The sequence below is a fragment of the Saccopteryx bilineata genome, chromosome 4 (genome assembly GCF_036850765.1).
Source record: "Saccopteryx bilineata isolate mSacBil1 chromosome 4, mSacBil1_pri_phased_curated, whole genome shotgun sequence".
NCBI lineage: Eukaryota > Metazoa > Chordata > Mammalia > Chiroptera > Emballonuridae > Saccopteryx > Saccopteryx bilineata.
Window position 1 is genome coordinate 131,905,193 of NC_089493.1, and position 24,304 is coordinate 131,929,496.

Here is a 24,304-nt window from a genome sequence, read left to right on the forward strand (position 1 = left end):
GCAATATATTAAAATACATCAAACACTGTGATTAGTAGCATGTACTGTTGGGATGAAAGGTTATTTCAGTGTCTACAAATCAATTAATATGATACACCACTTAAGAAAATGAAGGACAGAAATTACATAATCACATCAATAGATGACTAAAGAGCTTTTGCCAAAATCCAGCATCCAGTTATGATAGAAACTTTTAGCAAAGTGGAAATAGAGAAAATATGCCTCAATATAAGAAAGGTTATTATATGACAAACCCAGACATCATATTATACTCAATAGTGAAAAGCTACATGTGTTTTTCTTAAGATCAGTAACGAGATGGATGTCCATTTTCACCACTCCCACATTCACTGAAATCAGACATGAAAAAGAAATAAAAGGCATCCAAATTGGAAAGAAGTAAAACTATCATTTTTTTTTTTGCAGATGACAAGATATTATACATAGAGAACCCTATAGGATTCCACCCCAAACTCTTAGAACTAATAAATAAATTCATCAAAGTAGGATACAAAATAAATACTCAGAAATTGGTTGTATTTTTATATACCAATAATGAACTATCAGAAAGGGAAATTTAGTAAACAATTCCATAAAAAAAAATACCTAGGAATAAATTTAATCAAGAAGGTAAAAGACCTATATTTGGAAAATTATAAGATACTGAAAAAAGAAACTGAAGAAGACACTAATAAATTGAAGCACATACCATGCTTATAGATATAAAGAATTAACTTTGTTAAAACGTCCATAGTACCCAAAGCAATCTGTAGATTCAATGCAATCCTTACCAAAATACCAATGGTATTTCTCACAGTACTAGAACAAATAATCCAAAAATTTATACAGAACCACAAAAGACCTTAAGTAGACAGAACAATCTTGAGGAAGACGAACCAAGTTGGAGGTACCATGCTCCCTGATAGCAAACTATACTACAAGAGTATGGTACAAGGGTATGATAATCAAAAGAGCAATGGATAGAGCACTGACTTGGTATACTGAGGTCCTCAGTTGAAAACCCCATGGTTGCTGGCTTGAACACGGTATCAACATGAGCACAAGGTTGCTGGGTTGAGCAAGGGGTCACTGGCTCAGCTTGAGCCCCCACCCTGACCCCACCTCCAGTTAAGACATATGAGAAGCAATGAAGCAATCAATGAACAACTAAAGTGAAGCAAATACAAATTGATGCTTCTCATCTCTCTACTCCCTCTCTCTCTCTGTCTCTGTCTCTCTCCCTAAAATCAATTTAAAAAATTATTGAAACTTATTTAAAAAAAGAGCATACATAGTACTGGCATAAAACAGACATCCTTATCAATGGAACAAACAGAGAGCTCATTATGTGGTCAATTCATCTATGACAAAGGAGGCAAGAATATACGAATATACAAAGGGATAAAGACAGTCTACTCAACAAATGGTGTTGGGAAAACTGGACAGATGCATGCAAAGAATGAAACTAGATAATATTCTTATATCACAGACAAGAATAAATTTAAGATGGATTAGACTTAAAATAAGACCTGAAACCATAAAACTCCTATTAGAAAACACAGGCAATTAACTCTGACATTTCTCCTAATATTTTTTTCTGATATGTCTCCTCAGGCAAGGGAAACAAAAGAAAAATAAACAAATGGGGCTACATAAAACTAAATTTTTGCACAGCAAACCATCAACAAAACAAAAAGACAACCTACTGATGGGAGAAATTCATCCAATATGTGATTAATATAGAAAATTTATAAAAAACCCATATAACTTAACCCCCCCCAAATATCCAATTAAAAATGAGTAGACATAAATGGACATTTGTTCAAAGAGGACATACAGATGGAATAACAGACATATGAAAAGATGCTCAATGTCACTAATCATTAGAGAAATGTAAATTAAAACCACAATGAGATATCACCTCACACTTGTCATACCGTCGTCAATAAATCAACAAATAACAAGTCTTGGCAAGGATGTAAATAAAAGTGAACCCTCAAACTGTTGACAGGTTTTCAAATTGATACAGCCACTGTGGAAAGCAGTATGAAGGTCCCTAAAAATTAAAAACAGAACTACCCTGTGACACAGCAATCACACTTCCGGATACATATCCAAAGATATCTAGAACACTAATTGGAAAAGATATATGCCCTCCAGGTTCACAACAGCATTATTTACAATAGTCAATACATGGAAGCAGCCAAAGTGCCCATCAACAGACGACAAGGTAAAGAAGATGTGGTACATAAATACTATGAAATATGACTTGGCCTCTTGTCATTCGTGAAACCGCCGACGGACCTAAAGGATTTATGCTCAGTGATATGAGTCAGAGCAAAGACAAGTACCATATGATCTCACTTACATGTGGAATCTAAGAAACAAAATAAATGAACAAACAAAACAGATATAGAGGACAATCTGATGGTTGCCAGATGGGTGGAGGGTTGTGTTTGTGTGGGAGAATGGGTGAAAAAGGTGAAGGGATCAAGAAGTACAAACTGGCAGTTACAGAACAGTCATGGGGACGTAAAGTATAGCACAGGGAATACAGTCAATAGTATTGTAATAACTATGTGTGCTGTCAGGGGATACTGGACATATTGGGGGGAATCACTTTGTAAGTAATATAAATGTCCAACCACTATACTGTATATACCTGAAACGAATATAATATTGAATGTCAACTGAAATTGAAAAAAATTTTTTTTTAAAAAGAGTAGCAAAACAGTTAATTTAAAAATAGAAGCTAACTTAATAGGTAGTGCTAAAGACAGTGAAAATGTCTTTTTTTTTTAAAATGTCTTCTTAAAGAAACAGTAGCATGAGCAGGAATCAGTCCAGGAAAGCTGACAGGGAAATGTATTTACCTTTTCACTGAAAACAAACTTTCACAGGGCTCATGTAGGTTAAGTACTCAATTCTCTCAGGTATAACTGCTGTGCAGTAAGAAACCTTAAAACCAATCCACACTAATTCCCAAATGGACAATTTGGAAGCCATTTCTCAGCTCTGTGCTTTGAATAGTCAACAGTGTAAGACTGAGGAAATAACTGAGGTAGCAATAAAAAAGGAGAATTTCTAGGTATTTTTTCAGTGTTTCTATTGTTCATGCATGTAAAAAGCTTTATAAGATAGGGACATCCAATGTAAACTTGCATAGTAGATAGTAAAAATGTAAGCAGACCTCTGCTAGCCATGAGCAATAATGATGGTATCCCCATGGGCACCTGTAATTTAGAAGGGGCAGGCTACTACTGGGGCTCTTTTAGACTTTCTTCAGACATAGGATAAACCACCAAAGTAAACTAGGACATCAGAAACATCAAGGCTCTGAAATGAAGAAGCCAAGGATTATGTGAGAGAAAAGAATAAAAAAGCCTAGACGTAATTCTCCAATAATTTGGTGAATGTTCACAAAACTACTGCAAAATACATTCCATGGTGATCCTTAAGAAGGATCCTCAAGTCAATTTCAAGAAGTCTGGCTGCCATTTCTACAGTGAATTTGAGGTTGAAAGTATTATGAATATAAATTTTAAGTGTTTTGGCACAGTGTTTAAATATTTACATGATATAAGATGGTAAAGAGAACAGTTGGAATATGAACAGAAGAAACTGCTCATGAACCCTGAAGATTCACAAACCTTTACAATATAAAGAACAGTTAGAGAAAATCTAGAAATCATTCTTATAAAAACATGTTTGAAGCCAGAGATAGAATGTTTCTTTCCTACTCAGTCTTTTACGTTTGGACACAAATACAGTTTGGTTCCCAGTAGAAAAGCTAAACAGTGAACAGTGTAGGGGGGAGTTCTGCCAGCGAGGCTCCTGTTCTTATACTCGTGTGGGCCTTGTAAGGGGGCTAGGCATGGGCACTTCCTGCCAATGGCAGATGAGCTAAATGGAAATCTGAAAATCAATGTCTTTACCTGGGGTAACTTTCAGAGCATTGAAATTTTACCCTTTTTCTGCTTAAAGAAAATAAGCAATGTTTCACAGAACAATTTAAAAAATAACAAACATATCATAAAAACCCTGTTTCAACCTGCAAAGCTCTACCTCTTGCCAGTTTCTAATGGATTTCAAAGAGAACTAAAGTATGGGCAAGAAGGTCTGATTCCAGAAGGGATCTTAAACATATTTCACAGTGGCTTTCTCTTCACTGCTGGTTTACCATATGCTTTAACTGCAGTACTGGGTTGCTGCAAGTGAACAGAAAACTTATGTCACACAATTCCAGTATGTCCAAGGCACAACAGATATAAGCATAAGTCCACAAATGACGTAGGATAAAGGCGTAGGACTTTATCGTCTGACTTTGTTAAACTGATCTCATAGATGAGATCAGTTACCTAGCCAGGAGCCTACATATCTGCTAGTGAGAAGGGTAGGAGGGATGCCTGGCTCCCATTGCCATGGCACCAAGAGTCTCCTCAGACAGCTGACTCCCTTCTCTTGGTCCAAGCCAAGCTAATTACATAAGGGCAGAGGACAGCACTGCTGAAGTGTATTAACTCACTGCCTCCTGGTATACATTCTTAGAGTGCAAAATAAGAAACACCAAAGCAATTATAAGCATAACACCAAAGCAATTATATGAAACATTCAGTCTCTAAATGGCAACAGAGAAGTTCTACTTAATGGAATAAAACCCATCAGTACTTTCCCATTACTGAGTATATTACTCAGCATGAAGAGGGTCTTCCTGGGGGCTCAGATATGCTTAAGCTATTCCAAGGATCACTCAAGGGCTTAAAATCATAAGGATGTCATTACCTCTTCATTGAAAGGGTCTAATTTGTTTAGGTTGTGTCATTTTGTCATTTCTCATGAATTAAAGGAGAAACAAAATTACTGTTTCTATCTTAGTATGCACATGAGATGCAGATAGAAGACAATTTCTTGAGAGTAACACTATGTGACTCCTAGGTCCTAGCCAGCAGGCCTTTGATTTGAAAGGAGCAAGAATGCTCTTTCCATTCATATTAAATTCTTTATTTTGTGTTCAAAGTAAAAGAACAGAGGTCCTTCTGAATGGAACCTATCTGCTGTGAGCTCGCCTCAGAACTTCATGGCATGCAACATGCTGTTCTCAAGTGCCCTTTGCTTTTAGGGCATGTACTTGACGTGATGTGGCGTGGCGTGCCAGGCTGCAGTGCCCCAGTTCTGTGCAGAATGGCTTGAATGGCTTTCAGGTCAACATTTCTTTAGCTTTCTTCAGTACCTACCCTGGTAACAACGTCTTAGAAATCCCAGTTTCATTTAGAAATACAATAGGTTTCCTACTATACACAAATCAAACTATTTCTGTCTTAACTGGCAACAAACTCTGCTCCATCTCAGAAACCCAGGTCCATTTTAACGTTCAACACCGTTTAGTGGATTCCACATTGCGTGGCATGTGCCACCAAGAGGGCTAGACTGGACTATGGAGGCCTAGGCTTCATTCATGCCTCTGACTCAACAGGGGTTCTGGGGAGGTTCTTTTCTGTCTTAAGCAAGTTACTTTCCTCACAGACAAAATGAGGGGGTCAGTTGGGAGGATCTGAGGTCTTAGTATTTTTCAAGTAAGTTCAAAGGCTATTCTGTTACACTTGTCATTTTATTCCTAATATGAAAAGTAAAGGAAAATAAGCACAAATGTAGAACCTATGACGTTTTAGGCACCTTATAAGATACTTGTTTTTTTCTTTTGTATTTTTCTGAAGCTGGAAACGGGGAGAGACAGTCACACAGACTCCCGCATGCGCCCGACCGGGATCCACCCGGCACGCCCACCATGGGGCGACGCTCTGCCCACCAGGGGGCGATACTCTGCCCCTCCGGGGTGTTGCTCTGTCGCAACCAGAGTCACTCTAGCGCCTGGGGCAGAGGCCAAGGAGCCATCCCCATCGCCCGGGACATCTTTGCTCCAATGGAGCCTCGCTGCGGGAGAGGAAGAGAGAGACAGAGAGGAAGGAGAGGGGGAGGGGTGGAGAAGCAGATGGGCGCTTCTCCTGTGTGCCCTGGCCGGGAATCGAACCCGGGACTTCTGCACGCCAGGCCGACGCTCTACCACTGAGCCAACCGGCCAGGGCCTATAAGATACTTGCTTTTATGTTTTACTCCTAACTCTGCTCAATCCATTTCATCCACCCTGAGGTGCTCCCTATAAAGCCTGGGTCATCCTCAAATTCTGATTCAGTTCCTCTTTCCATGGGGCCTTCTGTGGCTGCTTTTCACTCATAGTACATATTATAGGAGTTTACTGAACTCCTATAATAGTAAGACAGATATGTAAGGAAATCAGTGTGTAATATGGACCCTGAGAAAGAAGATACCTACTAAGGAGGGCTCCCGGTGGCTAACAGGGCTAAAATTTTAAAAACCAGAGCCTGGCAGCCATTTCCACACAGGGGCCTCTCAAACTGCACTTCAGGGAGAAGCCTGCACTGTCTGGATCAGAGCAGCCCTTATAAAGCAGTTCTTGAAATCCTATTTCAACTAATAGGACTGCAGCTCTTTCATCCAACCATACTTGCATAGCTTTGACCAGTAAGATTGGCTTTAATCTGACCAATCAGGACACTGTCTTTTGGAGCAATTCAACTGTGAGGATTTGGAATCTTTCCTCATCTGCTTGAGGATGGACAAATCAGGGACCAGGACGACAGACTTCTGTCTAAATAAGCCAGCTCCCCTCTGGTTCCAGGAGTACATGTTCCCTTTCCACCAACGACTGAAGACTGTATCTCTCTGGCTGAGCTGAAACACTGAAGATGTCTCGTTGGAACACAGCAGAGCACACCAGCGAGCACAGGCCAGAGCAGAACAGCACAGAAGGGAGCCAGAGCACAGTGGAGCTAACTAGTGCAGAGCAAAGCAGACCAACAAGGAGCAGAGCAAGAGGGGCCTGGCCCCATGGTCGCTGGGCCCCAGTGAGAGGGGAGAAACCAGAGAAATGCAGGAAAAGGGGCCTGCAATGCCTGTGATCCTGCGCTCAAACCAGTGACCTCAGGGTTTCAAAACGAGGGAGGAAAGGCTCAAAGGGCTGACTGAGAAAGTTTGAAAAGTAACAAAACACAGCTGCAGCCCCTTCATCAGCTTCCTGAAATAAACTTGCAGCACCAAAAACCGAAAATAGGATATGTAAATAGTCAGGGAGAGACAGTCCAAACCTCCCCTCCTGGAGACACAAAAGTCATGTAGGTCTGCAGACAAAGAAGTCAAAGAAATCAGGCACTTGTCACATGCCCCTTGCATGGACTCTGTAAAAGGTATATAAGATGTGAGAGATCTAACTTCGGGGAGCTCATGGGTGCTATTAACCCACAAGCTCTGCTAGCTATTAATAAATTCCTCTTCCTTCATTAAGTTGTCTGGACGTCTTATTATCCTCTGTTTGGGTATCATTTTTCCTGCTACACCAGGGCTGCCTGCTGTATCACCATTGAGCTGTTTGCAATGAATAAACTTTCCTTCTTCACTGCACACCAAACAGGATTCCTACTGAGGCTGAACTGGTGCCGACCACTGGTTGACAGTAACTGTAATAACTGTCAAACCAGTTTTTTATAGCAACTGTTTTGAAGTTACCTAGTGTAGTGAAGATATTACTCAATGTAAAATAAAAACAGATACAGTGAGGGGCATTAACTGGGTCAATGACATTACTAAGAGAGGTTTACCTTGATGTGGGCACACCACAGATTTGTAGAGTCTGCTATATAGACACGTGGGAAACTACTCTGGTTTTCCATCCACCTCCTCCTTTTTTGGGGTTTGAATTAACATATGTCTAATTCCGAAACAGGGAAATCACATAAAGACATTCCTTTTCATAAACCACAGAAATCTGTACTAAATAATGCATTTTAATAAAAAGCTTCATTTCTCAGATGCTCAGCAGTGGCTTCTGTAACAGACTTACCCTACTAAATCTTTACTGAGTGCAACTATCAACTTTAGTGAGGACAAAAATGCCACTTATGGCCTGGCCAGCAAAGTCCACATCAATGAAAAGAGCCAGTGACTGACAAAAAAGTGTGAGATCCAGTGTTAGATTGCTGTCCAAATTCTCTTTTTAACAATTAGGAATAAAGAAGCTATAAATAATGTTTAATAGGGGAAAAAGAGGTGCAGAAATGGCACAGTGGGTGGGCACACATACAAAGAGAGAAATAATTATACAAGTAACTGGCAATATGGAAAGCTTGCAACACAACACAATTATGATTTAAAATATAAAGCATACAGAGGCCTCTGATGAAGGTGGTGGCATAGGTAAATATGGTCCTTAGAACCTTATATAATCACATCAAAATTACACCTCAATTATAGAACAACCATCATACAGAACCTCCTGAAATCTAGCCACACAGAATTCCTACAATTAGGGATTTAAAGAAGAAGCTGCCTGGCTTATGTTGGTGCAGTGGGTAGAGTGTCAACCTGGAATGCTGAGGTCACCAGTATGAAACTCTGGGCTTGCCCGGTCAAGACACAAGGTACTTCTTGTTATCCTCCTCCTCTGTAAAATCAATAAATAAAAACCTAAAATTATAAAAATAAAATAAAGAAGCAACCACATGGAGACTGATGGGAAGGGTAGAGATATGGAAAGGGCTGGTCCCATACCTACACGTGGCAGTTAAAAATCGGAGGAATATCTCAGTTGTAGAGGTCCTTCCTGAGGAGCAAGGGGTCCTAGCCCCACACCAGAACCCCCAGCCCAGGCTTTCAGTGCTGGGAAGAGAAATCCTCATAACTTCATAACTTCTGCCTGTAAAAACCAGCCAAGAATATGGCTAAGTGATACAGAGGCTCCTAAAGTCCCAGGTAGTTCCTTAAATTTATTAATTTATTTGCTTACTTATTTACTTATTCAATTTATTTTTTAAGTAAGAGGAGGGAAGATAGAGAGACCGACCCCTAAATGCACATTGACTATGATCCACCTGGCAAACCCCATCTGGGGGTGATACTTGGGCCAGCTGAGCTATCCTCAGTGCCTGGGACCAATGCTTGAACCAATCAAGTCACTGGCTGTGGGAGGAGAAGAGAGAGAGAAGGGGTAGATGGAGGGGGAGAGAAGCAGATTGTCACTTCTCATGTGTATCCTGACCAGGGATCAAACCCAGGATGTCCACACACCAGGCCAATGCTCTATCAACTGAGCCAACTAGCCAGGGCCAACAAATGAATTTTTAAGTACTTACAGAAGACTTCCTTCACGCAAGGGATCATGCTAGGTGATACGGGGTTGGGTACAAGAGGGAAGATAAACTGTGCATCCCTTCAAAGAGGTTACAATCCAAGAGTTTGAATAATAGAAGCACTTGAATAACCTCAACACCAGGCCAGGTCAGCTGTGTAAGAAAGTTATGAGGGTTAAAGGAAATTGAAGGAAGCAGGCAAAGCTTGAAGGAGAAAATAGAACCTGAGGACTAGAATTTTAAGAGGCAGAATGGGATGATTTGGGTTGGTGGAAAAATGATCAAGAGAAAGAAAGTATTCTCATGACAAAAAGAATATAAGCATAAGCATGAGGAAGAGAAGGATGGTGCATCTGGAGGACAGTGAGTTGTAAATAACAGTTTTTAAGTTCATTAGATATACACAAGAAATATGGGAACTAAGGTATTTGGAAAGAGAAGTTGGGACTGAATCACAGAAGACCCTAATGCTGAGTTTGAATGGGATTTGGTAAGCAACGGGGAGTTACTGTGCACTTAAAGAAATGGGATTGCAAATTTTGTTTTCTTAGGACCATATATAGTCACGTGCTGTTTAACACTGTTTCGGTGAATGATGGACTGCATATCTAATGGTGGGATACATATAACCTAAGGGTGTGGCAGTCTGTACCTGCCAGGCATGTATAGTGTGCTCTAGGATGTTTGCACAACAACAAAATCACCTGACAGCATGTCTCAGAACGTGTCCCATGAAGTGGTGCGTGGCTATAGTAACCACAGCCTGCATGTGTGACACACGTCTCAGAACGTGTCCCATGAAGTGGTGCGTGGCTATAGTAACCACAGCCTGCATGTGTATTAAAGCTCTCTGTGCAACACAGCCAGCACACAGAGCCTAAACCCTGTATTCACATACAGGAACACAGCCTGAATACTACTGATGTGGGTGAACCAAATGGAGTAGCAAACATGTGCCAGGGAGGAGAAGAGGCACAGAAACCAAGACGATATCACTCGTGCTCTGTTGACACTGCGGCTGGACAGTTAATTTTAGTAGGATCTGATTCCTGTAACAAGCTGTCTGTGATAGTCAAGAGTAAGGTTTGATAACAATACATTGCAGTTCGATTCTAGCTTTCAGGTGCTCCTTAATTCTGTATCTCACTCCAAATCCCAGCCACTTGCAACAATTAAAGCTAATAACATTCTTGGACCACAAGAAAAGACTGGAGTTAGGGGCTGTAGTCTGTCATATGCTATCGATCCTTGAGCTAAAGCAACTCATCCAATCTGAATAGGAAATACTCTGCCATTCATTATAAAAAAAGCCCAATAGCATTTCAAATAACACTTTATAAATAAATATATATATATATATATATATATATATATATATATATATATATATATATATATATATATATATATCATGTAGAAGAAAGCTAATTACCTCATGATCATGAGTGGCCTGTCTGGCTGCATCTAAAAATATGGAAGAATAAGAGAACATTAAGTTGCAAAACAAAACAGAACAATAACTAGACCCCAGCAAATGACTGTGCCAACCCAGAAGAACTGCTGGTATATGGGGGCTATCAAAACACAAGATATTTTCTCTCATGGCTTTACTAATCAGTTAGTCAACAAAACTTAAAGGGAACCCTGTATTTATAGGTTACAATTAAAAGAGCAGACACAGTTTCTACTGTTGAGAACACAGTGGGAAGGTGAACAGAAAACGCATGCTAAGGCTGTATACAACACTGTAGTTTAGCAAGCAAGATGTCCGAGTGTGAGAATGTGCAACGACTAAGGAATCACATACTAGCTGTGGGTGAAGCGTCTTTGCAGTGGTTCTTGAAGGGGAATGTAAGCAGCAGTTCTTGTAAGGGTGGAAGGAACAATTTTAATGAAGAATAAAAGATCCATTCAAGACCAGGATCTTGTCTATCTTGTTCACCATGGATTTCTTAAAGGCCAGTGAGAGCCTGGTATTTAACAGGAGGTACTCAATATGTATTTTTTTGTTGCATGCATACATGACTGCATGAACGAAAAGGAGGACTATCTGAGGCAGGGAGAAGTGCCACATGAAGGCTCAGAGATAGTAGAGCTGGGCAGTGATGTGGTTCAGCAGACAGACTCATTCAAAGGCAGAGAAACACCTAAACTTATAATTAGGGAAAAAGCACAGGCAACTAAAAGGGTCTCAGAGCACAAGTCAAACAGTTGATACTGGATGTAGAAACCAATTGGAATTTACAAATGAGAGCAATGTGTATTTAACAAAATTCTTAGATGATGCTTGTAAGTGAACGTAGTATAATAGAGAAATGAAAGGAATTCATCCTTTATATCTATCATAGTAGGCTCTGTGATGCTCACCACACACAACAAACTAGACATTTGTTTCTGGTTTTGATACCTTGCCTTTGAGATTTGCCTTTCTGACGGTCTTGGGTTTTCCTGCTGAAGACTTTGTAGGCCTCAGTCTTCTGATACTGCTCCAGTTCCTTCATATAACGCTCCTTGTCTCTGTCTGCTTCATCGAGGTAACGCTGGGAAAGAGACGTGGAATGACATTCATGTAGCAGACTTTTTTAGAAAGCATACCAATGAGCTATTTAAAGAGCGCAGAGGACAATTAGAACAGGGAGATAAAAGTATTGGGGAACTAGCTTTACAGGAGAATTAAAAATGTCACATGAATACAGTATAATCTCTAAATTATAACAAAAATAGGTGAGCCTAATTTTTTGTGGACTATTTATTGCCTTTCTGATCTAATGAAGCAAGGTCTATTGAGATCATTCTCATAAAAGATTCACAAGATGACTGCAGTTCTGTCTCTGACCCTATCTCCAGAACTCTACATGGCCACTGGAGTCCACAAGATGCCTGAACACTGCATAGATGCACTTAGCCCTCCCAGGAGGAAGGATGAAATACTACTTTGTTTCTCTAATCCCCAACTGGTTCTGAGAAACTGATCTCATACATCAACTGGCCTTTTAAGAGCCGGAAGAGTGGACTATATGAGAGAGCTTATAGCTACATGCTTAGCGCTAGTCATTATTTACCAGCATAATTTTGTTTAATCAGTTAGGTTTAAGAAATAAAATATAAAAATACTGCTTTCAGATGAACATAAACTATAGTCAGAAGTTATGTTAAAAACCTTGTCCCACACAAGGGCCAAATGTAGGGGACACCCAACTGGCCAAATCTGGGACAATTTATGTACCAAAATACTAACGAATAGTAATACTGTATTTTTTGCTCCATAAGACGCATCTGACCATAAGACACACCTAGGGTTTCAAGGAGGAAAATAAAAAGAAAAATATTCTGAACCAAATGGTGTGTTAAAATATTTAATAAAATACCATATTTTTCACTTCATAAGACACATAGGCATTTCCCCCTCCACTTTTGGGGGAGGAAAAGTGCATCTTATGGAGCGAAAAATAATACGGTACATTATAGATAGACTATTTGGGTAAAAATTCATGTGCCTACTCCAATAATAAACACACCGACTGAGTAAATACAAGATGGTGGAGGAGGAAGGCTATTGCTTAGATGATGTGGTGTTGGGGTGACTGGTTAGTGTAAAGGGCATGCTCGGTGGGAGAGTGGTCACTTTGCGACCATCATGGCAGAGATGAGATCAGACAAAAGTCATCAATGAATGCTAAAACTGGGGGGGGGGGGAATTCTTTTTTTTTTCCCCCTTGTGGGAGAGACAAAGAATCAGAGAGAGGGATAGATAGGGACAGACAGACAGGAACAGAGAAAGATGAGAAGCATCAATTATTAGTTTTTCGTTGTGACACCTTAGTTGTTCACTGATTGCTTTCTCATATGTGCCTTGACCGTGGGCCTTCAGCAGACCAAGTAAGCCCTTGCTCAAGCCAGTGACCTTGGGTCTAAGCTGGTGAGCTTTGCTCAAACCAGATGAGCCCGTGCTCAAACTGGCGACCTGGGTCCTCGGCATCCCAGTTCGATGCTCTATCCACTGCGCCACCACCTGGTCAGGCGGGGGGGGGGGGGGGGGGGCGAATTTTGATACCAATATCTGAGTGTTCTTAAAAGGCCTCTCTATAGACTCCCCATAGATGACTTATTAATTATAAGGGAGAATAAAACCCTTTACTGAGTGAGCAAAATGAACACTGCCAATGAGGAAGAAAAGGACACTGTCATACCCTAAGGACACAATAGCGCCTGCCTGTGCTATACTCTGATCAGAAACGCACAACCTCAAGCTAATCACAAGGACACACCAGACAAATACAAATGAGAAATGTTCTGTTAAAAGTAAGCAAAAAGAAGGAAGAGAAAAAAGGGATTTTCTTTTTAATATTAATGTCACAAAGACAAAGAAGGTTGTGGAAACATTCCAAATTAAAGGAATGTAGAGATCTGACTACTCAACACAAAAACTTGACCTTACACTGAAATCTAACCTGGAAGGGGAAATTTTATAAAGGAATGATGTTATATCAACTGATAAAATCAAAATATGGATGATAGGTTATATAAAACTACTGTGTTAATATAAAATGATAAAGTTGATAATTCTATGGCAATGTAAGAGAGTATGTGTATTTTTAGAAAATACACACTGAAATATTTAAGGCCATGATGTATGTAACTTCCCCTCAAATCATTCTGGAAAAAAAATACACAGACAAAAAAACACAAACAGAAACAAAAATTGTGTGTGTTGTGTGTGTGAGAGAGCTTTGTGGGAGAGTATGAGCACCAATGCAAACAGAGAAGTGGGATAAAATGTGTTAGCAGTAAGTTAGTTTGGGTAAAAGGCTGTTTGGGTGTTTTTGTACTATTCTACGTTTGTAACAGTTTGTACATTTGAAATTATTTTCAAATAAAAAGTTAAAAAACAACAACAGAAAAACAAGCACACAAACCCTTGTCCTACCTACTAAACAGGGGTTATCCCTGGACATAACTGCTATTATTTTTGCTTCTTTCTTTATACATTTCACATTGTCTGAAAACATTGTGACCAATGAACATGCATTAATTTTGAAATAAAAGAATTAAGAGAAAAAAGTAACCTATATGCACAAGGCACTATCCCACACACCAGGGGTCCCCAAACTTTTTTCACAGGGGGCCAGTTCACTGTGCCTCAGACCGTTGGAGGGCCGGACTATAAAAAAAACTATGAACAAATCCCTATGCACACTGCACATATCTTATTTTAAAGTAAAAAGACAAAACTGAAATAAATACAATATTTAAAATAAAGAACAAGTAAATTTAAATCAACAAACTGACCAGTATTTCAATGGGAACTATGCTCCTCTCACTGACCACCAATGAAAGAGGTGCCCCTTCCAGAAGTGCGGCGGGGGCTGGATAAATGGCCTCAGGGGGCCGCATGCGGCCCGCGGGCCGTAGTTTGGGGACCCCTGCCACACACCTTGGGTGCTCTATGCATGCTTTCTGCTGGCTTGCTGCCATAGACAGAGCTTTACATTGCAACCTAATCAGATCTCTCTGGAAAGTATTTTCCAATTTGGTATAAAAGAGTATAAGACATAAGAGAAATAGAGGTTTCTTTCAGATGCTGATAATGCTGGGAACTTTTAACCCAAAATCACTCCCCCAACCATCATTCCACCTTTGTGACACTTTAGTCAGTGCATGGCTATCTTGTCCTTAATTAATTCCTCTCAAATTTCTCTAACAAATGGATTTGTTTCAGTTTGATAATAGGGTGAGTTTCTGTTTTAGAAGAGAAAGAATTCAAGTATGCTTACTTGCTTCATTTTCCATAATGGGTTAAATATGCCAGAACTCTTATTTTAAAAGTTTTATTAGAGCAACAATATCTTTTAAACAAAAATCTTATGTGAACGAAATTTTATTAAATGATTTTCTCATTTACTCATGACTTTTCATTGAATGTGGTGAAACAAATTATGTCGATAAACTCCTTAACACTGAACCACCACAAAAATCTTCAGTGAACTCTCAGCATATTCATCAAACACCCGTGTGGCTGCAGCAGACCTTGATGAGCAGGAAAGCCCCATGCTGAAAAGGAGAGCTTGGAAGGACCTGCTGGGCACATGACAAAAGTGAAGTATCTGATGTCCAACCCTCTTTGCTTTTCTGACAGAGATTATTTTTGAGATATAATCAAAACCAAGTGAAGGATCAGGAGCAGACGATTACCTGCTTCTCCTCAGGAGGCAGTTTGCTCCACTCATTGCCTAACATCCTTGTGATTTCTGGGAACGGGACTTCTGGTCTCTTTGCTCGAAGCTGTTCTCGACGCTCATTCATGAACCGAACATACCCTGTGAGGGGGGATTTGGGTGCATTGCTGTCTCGAAGTGGTTTCTTCCTCTTTCTGCCTTTGGACCACCCTCCTCGTTTACTTCTTTGCTATAACACAAGTTAAAATAAAAACCAAAACCAAATTATAGTCACAACAAAAATGTCCCCAAATAACGCTAAAACAATGAGAAAACACTAACAAGCAAAACAGGATAAGTCCTGCATTTTCTTGCTGTGAAGGCCCCTGGGAGTAGTCAAAGCTCTCCATATGTGTCACAGGTACAAATAACTGCAATGCAGTTTTCAAGAGGGGCCTTCAGATAGTTCACATAGAGACCCTTTCATGTACCACACCACAAACAGTGCGCTAATGGCATATTCTAGTGCTAAGTAAGCCCCAGAGATGAGAATAAGAGGTATCATGATCACTCAAGCTCTGACCTTCTCATGCACTTAGCAGGTCCTGACTCCCAGCAGGGGAATATTCTAAATGAGAAATGCACACATCCACAGCACTGTGCTGGAAAAGTGGACACTGCCACGGCAGATCAGAATGAGATGCGATATGCATTGAGCAAACAAAGAGACAAGCTGCAGCACAGGGATGAAAAATTATTCATGAAGGTGTGCTCATTGGTATCAGTTTATATCCCATAGTACTTAGATAACACATAGATTAAAAAAAAGTTAGCCCTGGCCGGTTGGCTCAGCGGTAGAGCGTCGGCCTAGCGTGTGGAGGACCCGGGTTCGATTCCCGGCCAGGGCACACAGGAGAAGCGCCCATTTGCTTCTCCACCCCTCCGCCGCGCTTTCCTCTCTGTCTCTCTCTTCCCCTCCCGCAGCCAAGGCTCCATTGGAGCAAAGATGGCCCGGGCGCTGGGGATGGCTCTGTGGCCTCTGCCTCAGGCGCTAGAGTGGCTCTGGTCGCAACATGGCGACGCCCAGGATGGGCAGAGCATCGCCCCCTGGTGGGCAGAGCATCGCCCCTGGTGGGCGTGCCAGGTGGATCCCGGTCAGGCGCATGCGGGAGTCTGTCTGACTGTCTCTCCCTGTTTCCAAGCTTCAGAAAAATGAAAAAAAATAAAAATAAAAAAAAAAAAAAAAAAAAAAGTTTACCGTACTGATTTGAGAGAGAGAGAGAGAGAGACAGACAGACAGACCTGAACACTGACCTGCTCCTGCATGTGCCCCAACTGGGGATTGAACTGGCAACTCCTGTGCTTTGGAACAATGCTCCAATCAACTGAGCTATTCAGCCACCGTGCACATAGATTTTTAAAACAATATCTAAGTCTTAGAAACATTTCAGTAAATATAATATGTCCAAAATGAAGAGCAGCTTTTTGGCTTGATGGTTTGTTCCTTAAGATGTTTCTTTTATAAAGTCAGAGACCTTTATATGTTATTAATTAAATCAAAAGATTCAATCAACTCTTTAAAGAAGTCTAACAAAAGGATAGAGGTATCACTGATGTTTTACCATAACCCTTTTAAATAACATGCAAGAAACATCATAATTTTACTTCATCATTTTAAAAACATATACAGCCTATAAGTTAATATTGTTTTATGGATGCAAGAATTCTTATTTCAGAGAACAGGATAAGCAAAATAGGGCAAAAACAGCTAAATATTAATTATAGTCCTATACTCCTCCAAATATATATAAAGTGGTACAGTAACCCACCCTCCAGGCAAATGGTGTATTTGGTATCAGGCTTTTTTTTTTTTTTTTTGCAAACCAAGTAACATTAAATCCACTAAGGAGTTTATTAAGATGGCTTTGGGCATTCATCATAACCTTTAAGAATGCCAACATGAAGAAATCAGCTCTTTCAAAATATGAAAAAAGATAAAAATGAATGGTGGCTTTTATGGCTAAAAACCATAGACAATGTCATCAGCTATTTGTCAGCAACACTGAAAGTCTAGCGAAGACATGACTCCATAGGCTGGTACGCAACCTCTGTATGAATTAAAGATGGCCCCTGTAGAAAGCAGAATGGCTGGTAAGTGGTGTGAACTCTCTGGGCACATGACCCCACGTTGCAGGGTGTGGTATGGAACATGGGCATGTGGACTTCTCATCAATTACTTATTTAATCAAATAACTTATTCACTCATTCAACAAATAGTTGTTGAACAGCTCATATGATGTAAGTATAAATTTTTTAGTCATGGGAAAAAAGAATCTACCTGTCTTTATGTTATTAAAACAATCCCTATGATTCTATGTGAAACAAGAAATATGAAGCAGACACTTGTGCAGAATGTAAGACAGCCAGATGATGGCCACCTGCTGCCTGTTTCTTTTTTTTTTTTTTTTTGTATTTTTCTGAAGTTGGAAATAGGGAGGCAGTCAGACAGATTCCCGCATGTGCCCCACCAGGATCCACCTGGCATGCCCACCAGGGGGCGATGCTCTGTCCATCTGGGGCGTTGCTCTGTTGCAACCAGAGCCATTCTAGCGCCTGAGGCAGGGGCCACAGAGCCACCCTCAGCACCTGGGCCAATTTTGCTCCAATGAAGCCTTGGCTGCAGGAGGGGAAGAGAGAGAGAGAGAGAGAGAGGAAGGAGAGGGGGAGGGGTGGAGAAGCAGATGGGTACTTCTCCTGTGTGCCTTGGCCAGGAATCGAACCCAGGACTCCTGCACACCAGGCCGACGCTCTACCACTAAGCCAACCAGCCAGGGCCGCTGCCTGCTTCTTTGGACGCTTCAGAGACCAGAGACAAGAGGAGCTACTCCAGCTTACCTCATCTTCATGCCTCTGCTCGCTGCCTTCTGCAGTGTTTGAAGGCTCATTCTGAAGCAACTGGCCCTGGGGAAGACCCTCCACAAATTCTGGGTTGTTGGTTGATGACATGGCTCCACCACCGTAGGGAATCTCTGGGTGGGTCAGCCTGGAAAATAGCAGGCAGAAGTGCACCAGCTCATCATTGACAGCATCAAACACTCGGATGCACCAGGGTCAGGATAGACATCTCTGTCAGCAGAAGCATAGACCAATCCCTGAACTAATTAATGCCCCTCGTTCTGTGTGAGTGTGACCATGTCTCCACATCAGCTACAGAGCGTTTAATAAATGGGGCCAGTGCCTGACAGATCCATGTCACTCCATGAAGAAGTCTACTAGAAACAGCTATGATCTTTCCCCAAAATATCACCTCTCCCCTCAACACACTTAGTTCTGAAAATGCAGCAGTCTGACTTCATAGGCTACCTTTCATGTATCTCCAGTGTAAAGGGAAAATGCTACAGATAGAAAGGAGAGTAGCGGTGGAAACTGTGGAAGCAGTTTGCTCCCAGCATGAGAGAGGTTTCTTTTCTTTTCTTTTTAAAATATTTTTATTTATTGACTTTAGAGGGGGGAGGAAGGATGGACGGAGAGGGAGAGGGAGTGAGAGAGAAAGAAAGAGGAGGGGAGAGAGAAACATCAATTTGTTGTTGTCCACTTATTTATGCATCAAATGGCTGATTCCTGTGTGTGTCCAACCAGAGATCAAACCTACAATCTTGGTGTATCAGGACAATGCTCAAACCTACTGAGTGACCTGGCCAGAGCCCATGAAAGAGCGTTCTTGAAGGGCATGAGAAATATCTATGGTACATTTCACAGACCAATCCTTCATGGATTACAGTGTTTATTGACAACCAGGTCATTTGAAAATGGTATTATCAAGTTCAGTAGGTTCAGGTATAAATGTTAACAAATCAGATAGATATATTTATTTTCTGTTCCCACCACTGTTTCACATGAGTCAGCAAACCAGATCTCAGAAGAAGACAGATAACGGCAGGGTCCCAGACTGACTTGCCCTGTCTCATGTGGCACGAGTCTGAGGTTTTCTGGGGGCAGCAGTGGGAGAGGTGAAGGAAGATGACAAAAGAGAAACAGTCTTCTCCTATCTCAACTTCTGACTCAGAATCTACATCCATACGCTACCTAGGCAGTTCACACATACATTATAGTCTGAAAAGCACGGTATCCATCACGACCCCTCCAGCCACATTGGCCACTGGCTATTTCTAAAAGGTAGGAACTAGCTCTGGACTTTGGCATGCATGCACTCTTTCCTCTGCCCAGAATCATCTTCCTCAGACAACTGCAGGCTAAACATCTTACTTCTTTAGGTGTTTATTCAAGTCACTTTCTCATTAAAGCTGTTCTGGGCCATCTTATTAAAAACTGAACCCTAACCCTTTCTTATCCCTACTTTATTTTTTAACTTATGGTTATTTATTTATTTATTTATTTCAGGGACAGAGAGAGTCAGAGAGAGGGATAGACAGGGACAGACAGACAGGAACAGAGAGAGATGAGAAGCATAAATCATCAGTTTTTCGTTGTGAGACCTTAGTTGTTCATTGATTGCTTTCTCATATGTGCCTTGACTACGGGCCTTCAGCAGACTGAGTAACCCCTTGCTCCAGCCAGTTATCTTGGGTCCAAGCTGGTGAGCTTTTTGCTCAAACCAGATGAGCCCACACTCAAGCTGGTGACCTCAGGGTCTCGAACCTGGGTCCTCTGCATCCCAGTCTGACGCTCTATCCACTGTGCCACCGCCTGGTCAGGCTAACTTATGGTTCTAAACAACACATAGTATATACAGTGTGTCCGTAAAGTCATGGCGCACTTTTGACCGGTCACAGGAAAGCAACAAAAGACGATAGAAATGTGAAATCTGCACCAAATAAAAGGAAAACTCTCCCAGTTTCATACCTATTTAGTGCAGTTTGATGTGGGCTCCATTTGTTGCCCTACACACATCCAAATGATAGTGAGGTTCTTGCCACACACGGGTAAGGACGTCTGGTGTAACAGAGTGAGTAACGTCTGTGATTCTCTGTTTTAAGTGATTAATGTCTTGGTGCTTTGTTATAAATACGCCGATATTCGTGTTGCACTTGTGTCATGGATTCGAATTTAGCGAGCCACAGAACACACTGATCTTTCCTCTGTACCATCTACATCTCAACTGGCATGGCCGTGGGCTGCTCCACTGTATACACAGTGTTACGTCATCATCTGCGCACGTGCACATGCTGCCACATCATCCTACAGAAACTAGGAGGGTTTTCCTTTTATTTGGTGCAGATCTCACATTTCTATCATCTTTTGTTGCTTTCCTGTGACTGGTCAAAAGTGCACCATGACTTTACGGACACAATGTATTTTACTTATTTATCCAATTTTTGTCTGGCTTCCCTTAGGATGTGAGTTCTACGAGGGCTGAGATTTATGTCTGCTTTTCTGATCATATGTACACACACACACACATATAGTAATATAGTGCCTAGAATAGTGTCTAGCACCTAGCAGACATTCAGAAAAATTTTATTGAATGAACTGGATTTAGCAATTTGCGGACTTCAGCAACCTTGTAGAACAAGACTGAATAGTAAGGTGAGGGGCAGATATTAATGAAGTAGGAAGTAAATCTGAAGGGAGGAATTAGAATTACTAAGTGTGGTCTATTTTTAAAGGGCTCTATAGAATATTAAAATAATTCATCTCGGGTATCAGTCAACACTTCAATCTATTAGTGAGTACGTTTCTTTGGCAAATTAACTTCTAAACAGAAAAGATAAAAATTCAAGTGCAAGTGATTTTCATGTGAAGGACTACTGTTATTAGCCCTTTTGAAAATGCATTTACTTATCTGTCCAAAAAAAGAGCAAAGAAGGGAGACAGGAGAACAAAATGGAACAGAAGTCAGCTGGAGCTTCTAGGCATCTTAAAAAAAGATATGCATTTAAAAAATCTGGTCTTAAAAAAAAAATTCTGACCTTTATGAAAAAAACTGTTTTCATATCTGTGGCATTCCAAACAGAAAATACATATGACTTTCAGAACTAGCCCTGTGGCAGGTATTTCCTTAAAGGTGACAAGGTAATTCCCTTAACTGGGTGGTGCTGATGTTTGCTGGACCCCATACACTGCTGTTCCCAGGAGCCAGAGCAGGGCAGGTGATAGCTAAATGCAGATTATAAAGCAGCTCACAGCAGCACTCACTTTGCAAAGCACCAACAACCTACCGTCTATTCTTATGACATAAAACTGGCTCTTTAGCACCTAGGCTTTGCCAGAAGCTTTGTTTTGAAGCCTAGGCAGAGGTCTCAAACCAGCTGCTTACCCGCCTGTAGCCAGATCACTATTCTCCTTGGAGCCATCTTCATCTGCAAAAAGGGGAGGCAGAGTGGAACTAGTCATCAAAGTTTCCATCTCTCTAAAAGGAAGAGAGAATAAAAAATGATTAATGGCTTAATTACTTCTAGTTCAAGTTCCACTAATTTAAGAGCCAGCCTTCCTTAACTTTATCACATCAGCAGCAGGAGAGAGAAACTGGCCTGAATATTTATTTTCTTAACTCGGACACATCAATTTAAACTTTGTGGTTATAGAATGGGCTTTGAAACCTGGTCTTAATCAACTGAACAGACCAAAAATAGTTAGATATTTTTAAGACTGAGACACACTATGGAAAATTCCTTTTCTGTTTATTCAGAATATCTTCAAAAGTATTCTTCATTTCCTGTAGAAATTGTTAAGCGGCACTGCAACCCAGAGCAAGTTACTCAACATCTTTGAGATACAATCTTATTATCTGAGGCAAAACTGCTGACTTACCCACAGGTTTATTGTGTAGGATTAAACTGAAAATGCTTCATAAACAGAGAAAGGTTAAGATGATAAGTGCTCTGAGTGTTATTACAGAAAGAAAGGTATTGTTATGACAGCATTAGTAGTCCTCAGTCGCGGATGAATTATCCTGAGATTAAATGGTGACAGACTGAGCCTCTAAAAGGAAGTAATGCAAAGGAAGGGAGGACGGAGAGCACACTGATGTGGGTCAGAGGCAGAGAAACCAGACTTCCAGGTCAGAAGCATGCTGTGCCTTACCAGGATGGCCAGCAGCAGAAATGCATGCACCTGGGTCCAGGAAACTAAGCTCAACTGAAGAAAACAAATCACTTAGAACTGGAGGTGATCAGACTGAAAGGATAAATGGACAAGGTGACAGAGTAATTTCATCTAGCGAATCCCTGCAGAAAAAGTTTTCCCCTCCGTGCTCCAACCCAGGGTTTCACTACAACTAAGAGAAGCAGCCTCCCTTTCATTATGAAAGTGATCATCACAAAAACACTCAAAGGTGACCCTAAACGTCAGCCACTTAAGTGGAACTGCAAAACACTCAAGAAATAGAGTGCCTCAATCAGCTGGGAGAACTGAGAGGCCGATGAGGAACTCATGTAGGAGCTTCTTCCCTCCACTGTTACTTCAGGTGCTGTCTGTCGCCCGCTGTGGCCTCTAGTGACCCACCAGTGGGAGGGGAAGCCCAACAGCAGGCAGAGCCTGGCTCCTCCACTGGGCTGGGAATAAGGAAGAAAAGGCAGGCGATGCCAACACCATGTTCTGAATAGTCAACAGAGGAATTTACTTCCAGACAGATGACTTATTTCTCATTCTTATTTTCTCATTTCCAGTTCTACATTTATTTAGCCCACCAAGTGACATAAATAGTTTTATGTGTGAAAACGCACCTCTGTTCATGTATTATCCACTACAGTGGGTAGCACATGGGAAGCACAGAAGGACTGCTCTTCAGCCAGAGTGGAGGTTCTTCCATGCGCAAGGCTGCTTGCTAACCCTTTCCAGTATCTTAAAGATAGGAGGGTTTACGGGGACGCTAACAAGTCCTGTAAAACTCCATTCTAGATGTTTTCTAGAATAACCCTGCCACAAATGTACTTAAGTTTTAATTCACAGACCAGATTAGAGCCCAGGCTTTAAAAACTAATATTACCTTACACCAATATTTACCTTACCAAAAGAAAACTAATCAATTAGATGGCATACAGTTGAACTGTAGACCATGAGGAAACATTCAAATAGCCAGGCATATATCCCCAAACCTTAAAAGGACTCATTTTACTGGCTTCTTTATTAAAGTTTCCCTAGAAATAAATAGCCTTTCAAGAACTTCAAGATTCAGCATCTGAAGTCTTGATGTCCGTCCCGCACCTTGAAAGATGTTTTCTCGGAGGAGACAGATGACGTGCCTTTCATTTATTACGACAACACAACCCTCTTTAAGAGTTTCCCAGATATCTAGTTATTCTTGAATTGTGGGGAGGCAGTTAGACTTCACAATCTTAACATCTAAACAGATCATATAAACAAAGGAAGTTCAGAGAACACATTTTTTTTTCTTTATATTTAATCCTAAAATTTGTTTTACTCAATACTATACATGGCTTCAAATGTATTTTTTCTAGTGTTACTGAACAGTCAGGTCCTTAAAAAATGACAAATAAAGTGGGTGGAAGGTTAGTGGCCAAGATTAACAAAAGAAGGAAATAAGAAAACGGTCCAGTGAAACCCAAAGGCCTCTAAACTCGTTTCCTAAGTTGGAAAATAAAATGATTCCCAAGAAGATGCCTGGGACCCTGCAAGACAGCTTTCATATGGTCACTGAGCGGGTGGACTCAAACTGAGTCACAGCTACCACCACTGACTGCCAAAGCCCTGCGTGCATCTGTGCCTCACCATGTCCCAGCACAGAGGTCACAATGAACTTTGAGAGTCTGTGCCAAGCACTTAGGAAATATTAGAAATGATGCCCTAAAAGGGGAAAGAAGAGAGCTATGTATAAAGGCAAGATAGTACACCAATCTGGTTCTCTGCTGGTGTTTACACAGATAGGTCAATCATGCACTTGGAAGGCTCGAAAAATGGTATTACTTTGGTCTTCCACTTTGAACCTGGGTCTGAACCTTGGAAATCTAAAAATCCCCTCTAATACTA

The 24,304-nt window shown here is 40.9% G+C and overlaps 1 protein-coding gene across 7 annotated transcripts in view; it reads right to left on the reverse strand.

The window, feature by feature from the left end:
- Positions 1-24,304, reverse strand: part of HMG20A (high mobility group 20A) — a 106,263-nt gene that overhangs the window by 12,657 nt on the left and 69,302 nt on the right. For 6 of the 7 annotated variants that reach the window (XM_066278311.1, XM_066278313.1, XM_066278312.1 and 3 more), the window contains 5 exons: positions 21,633-21,725; positions 18,251-18,398; positions 15,393-15,605; positions 11,608-11,740; positions 10,633-10,664 (listed from right to left, as the gene is read on the reverse strand). In XM_066278311.1, the coding sequence (XP_066134408.1) occupies positions 10,633-10,664; positions 11,608-11,740; positions 15,393-15,605; positions 18,251-18,398; positions 21,633-21,721 (615 nt within the window). In that variant the 5' untranslated portion in view covers positions 21,722-21,725. The remainder of the gene's footprint in view (positions 1-10,632; positions 10,665-11,607; positions 11,741-15,392; positions 15,606-18,250; positions 18,399-21,632; positions 21,726-24,304) is intronic. The other variant, XM_066278314.1, reaches the window with a different exon arrangement.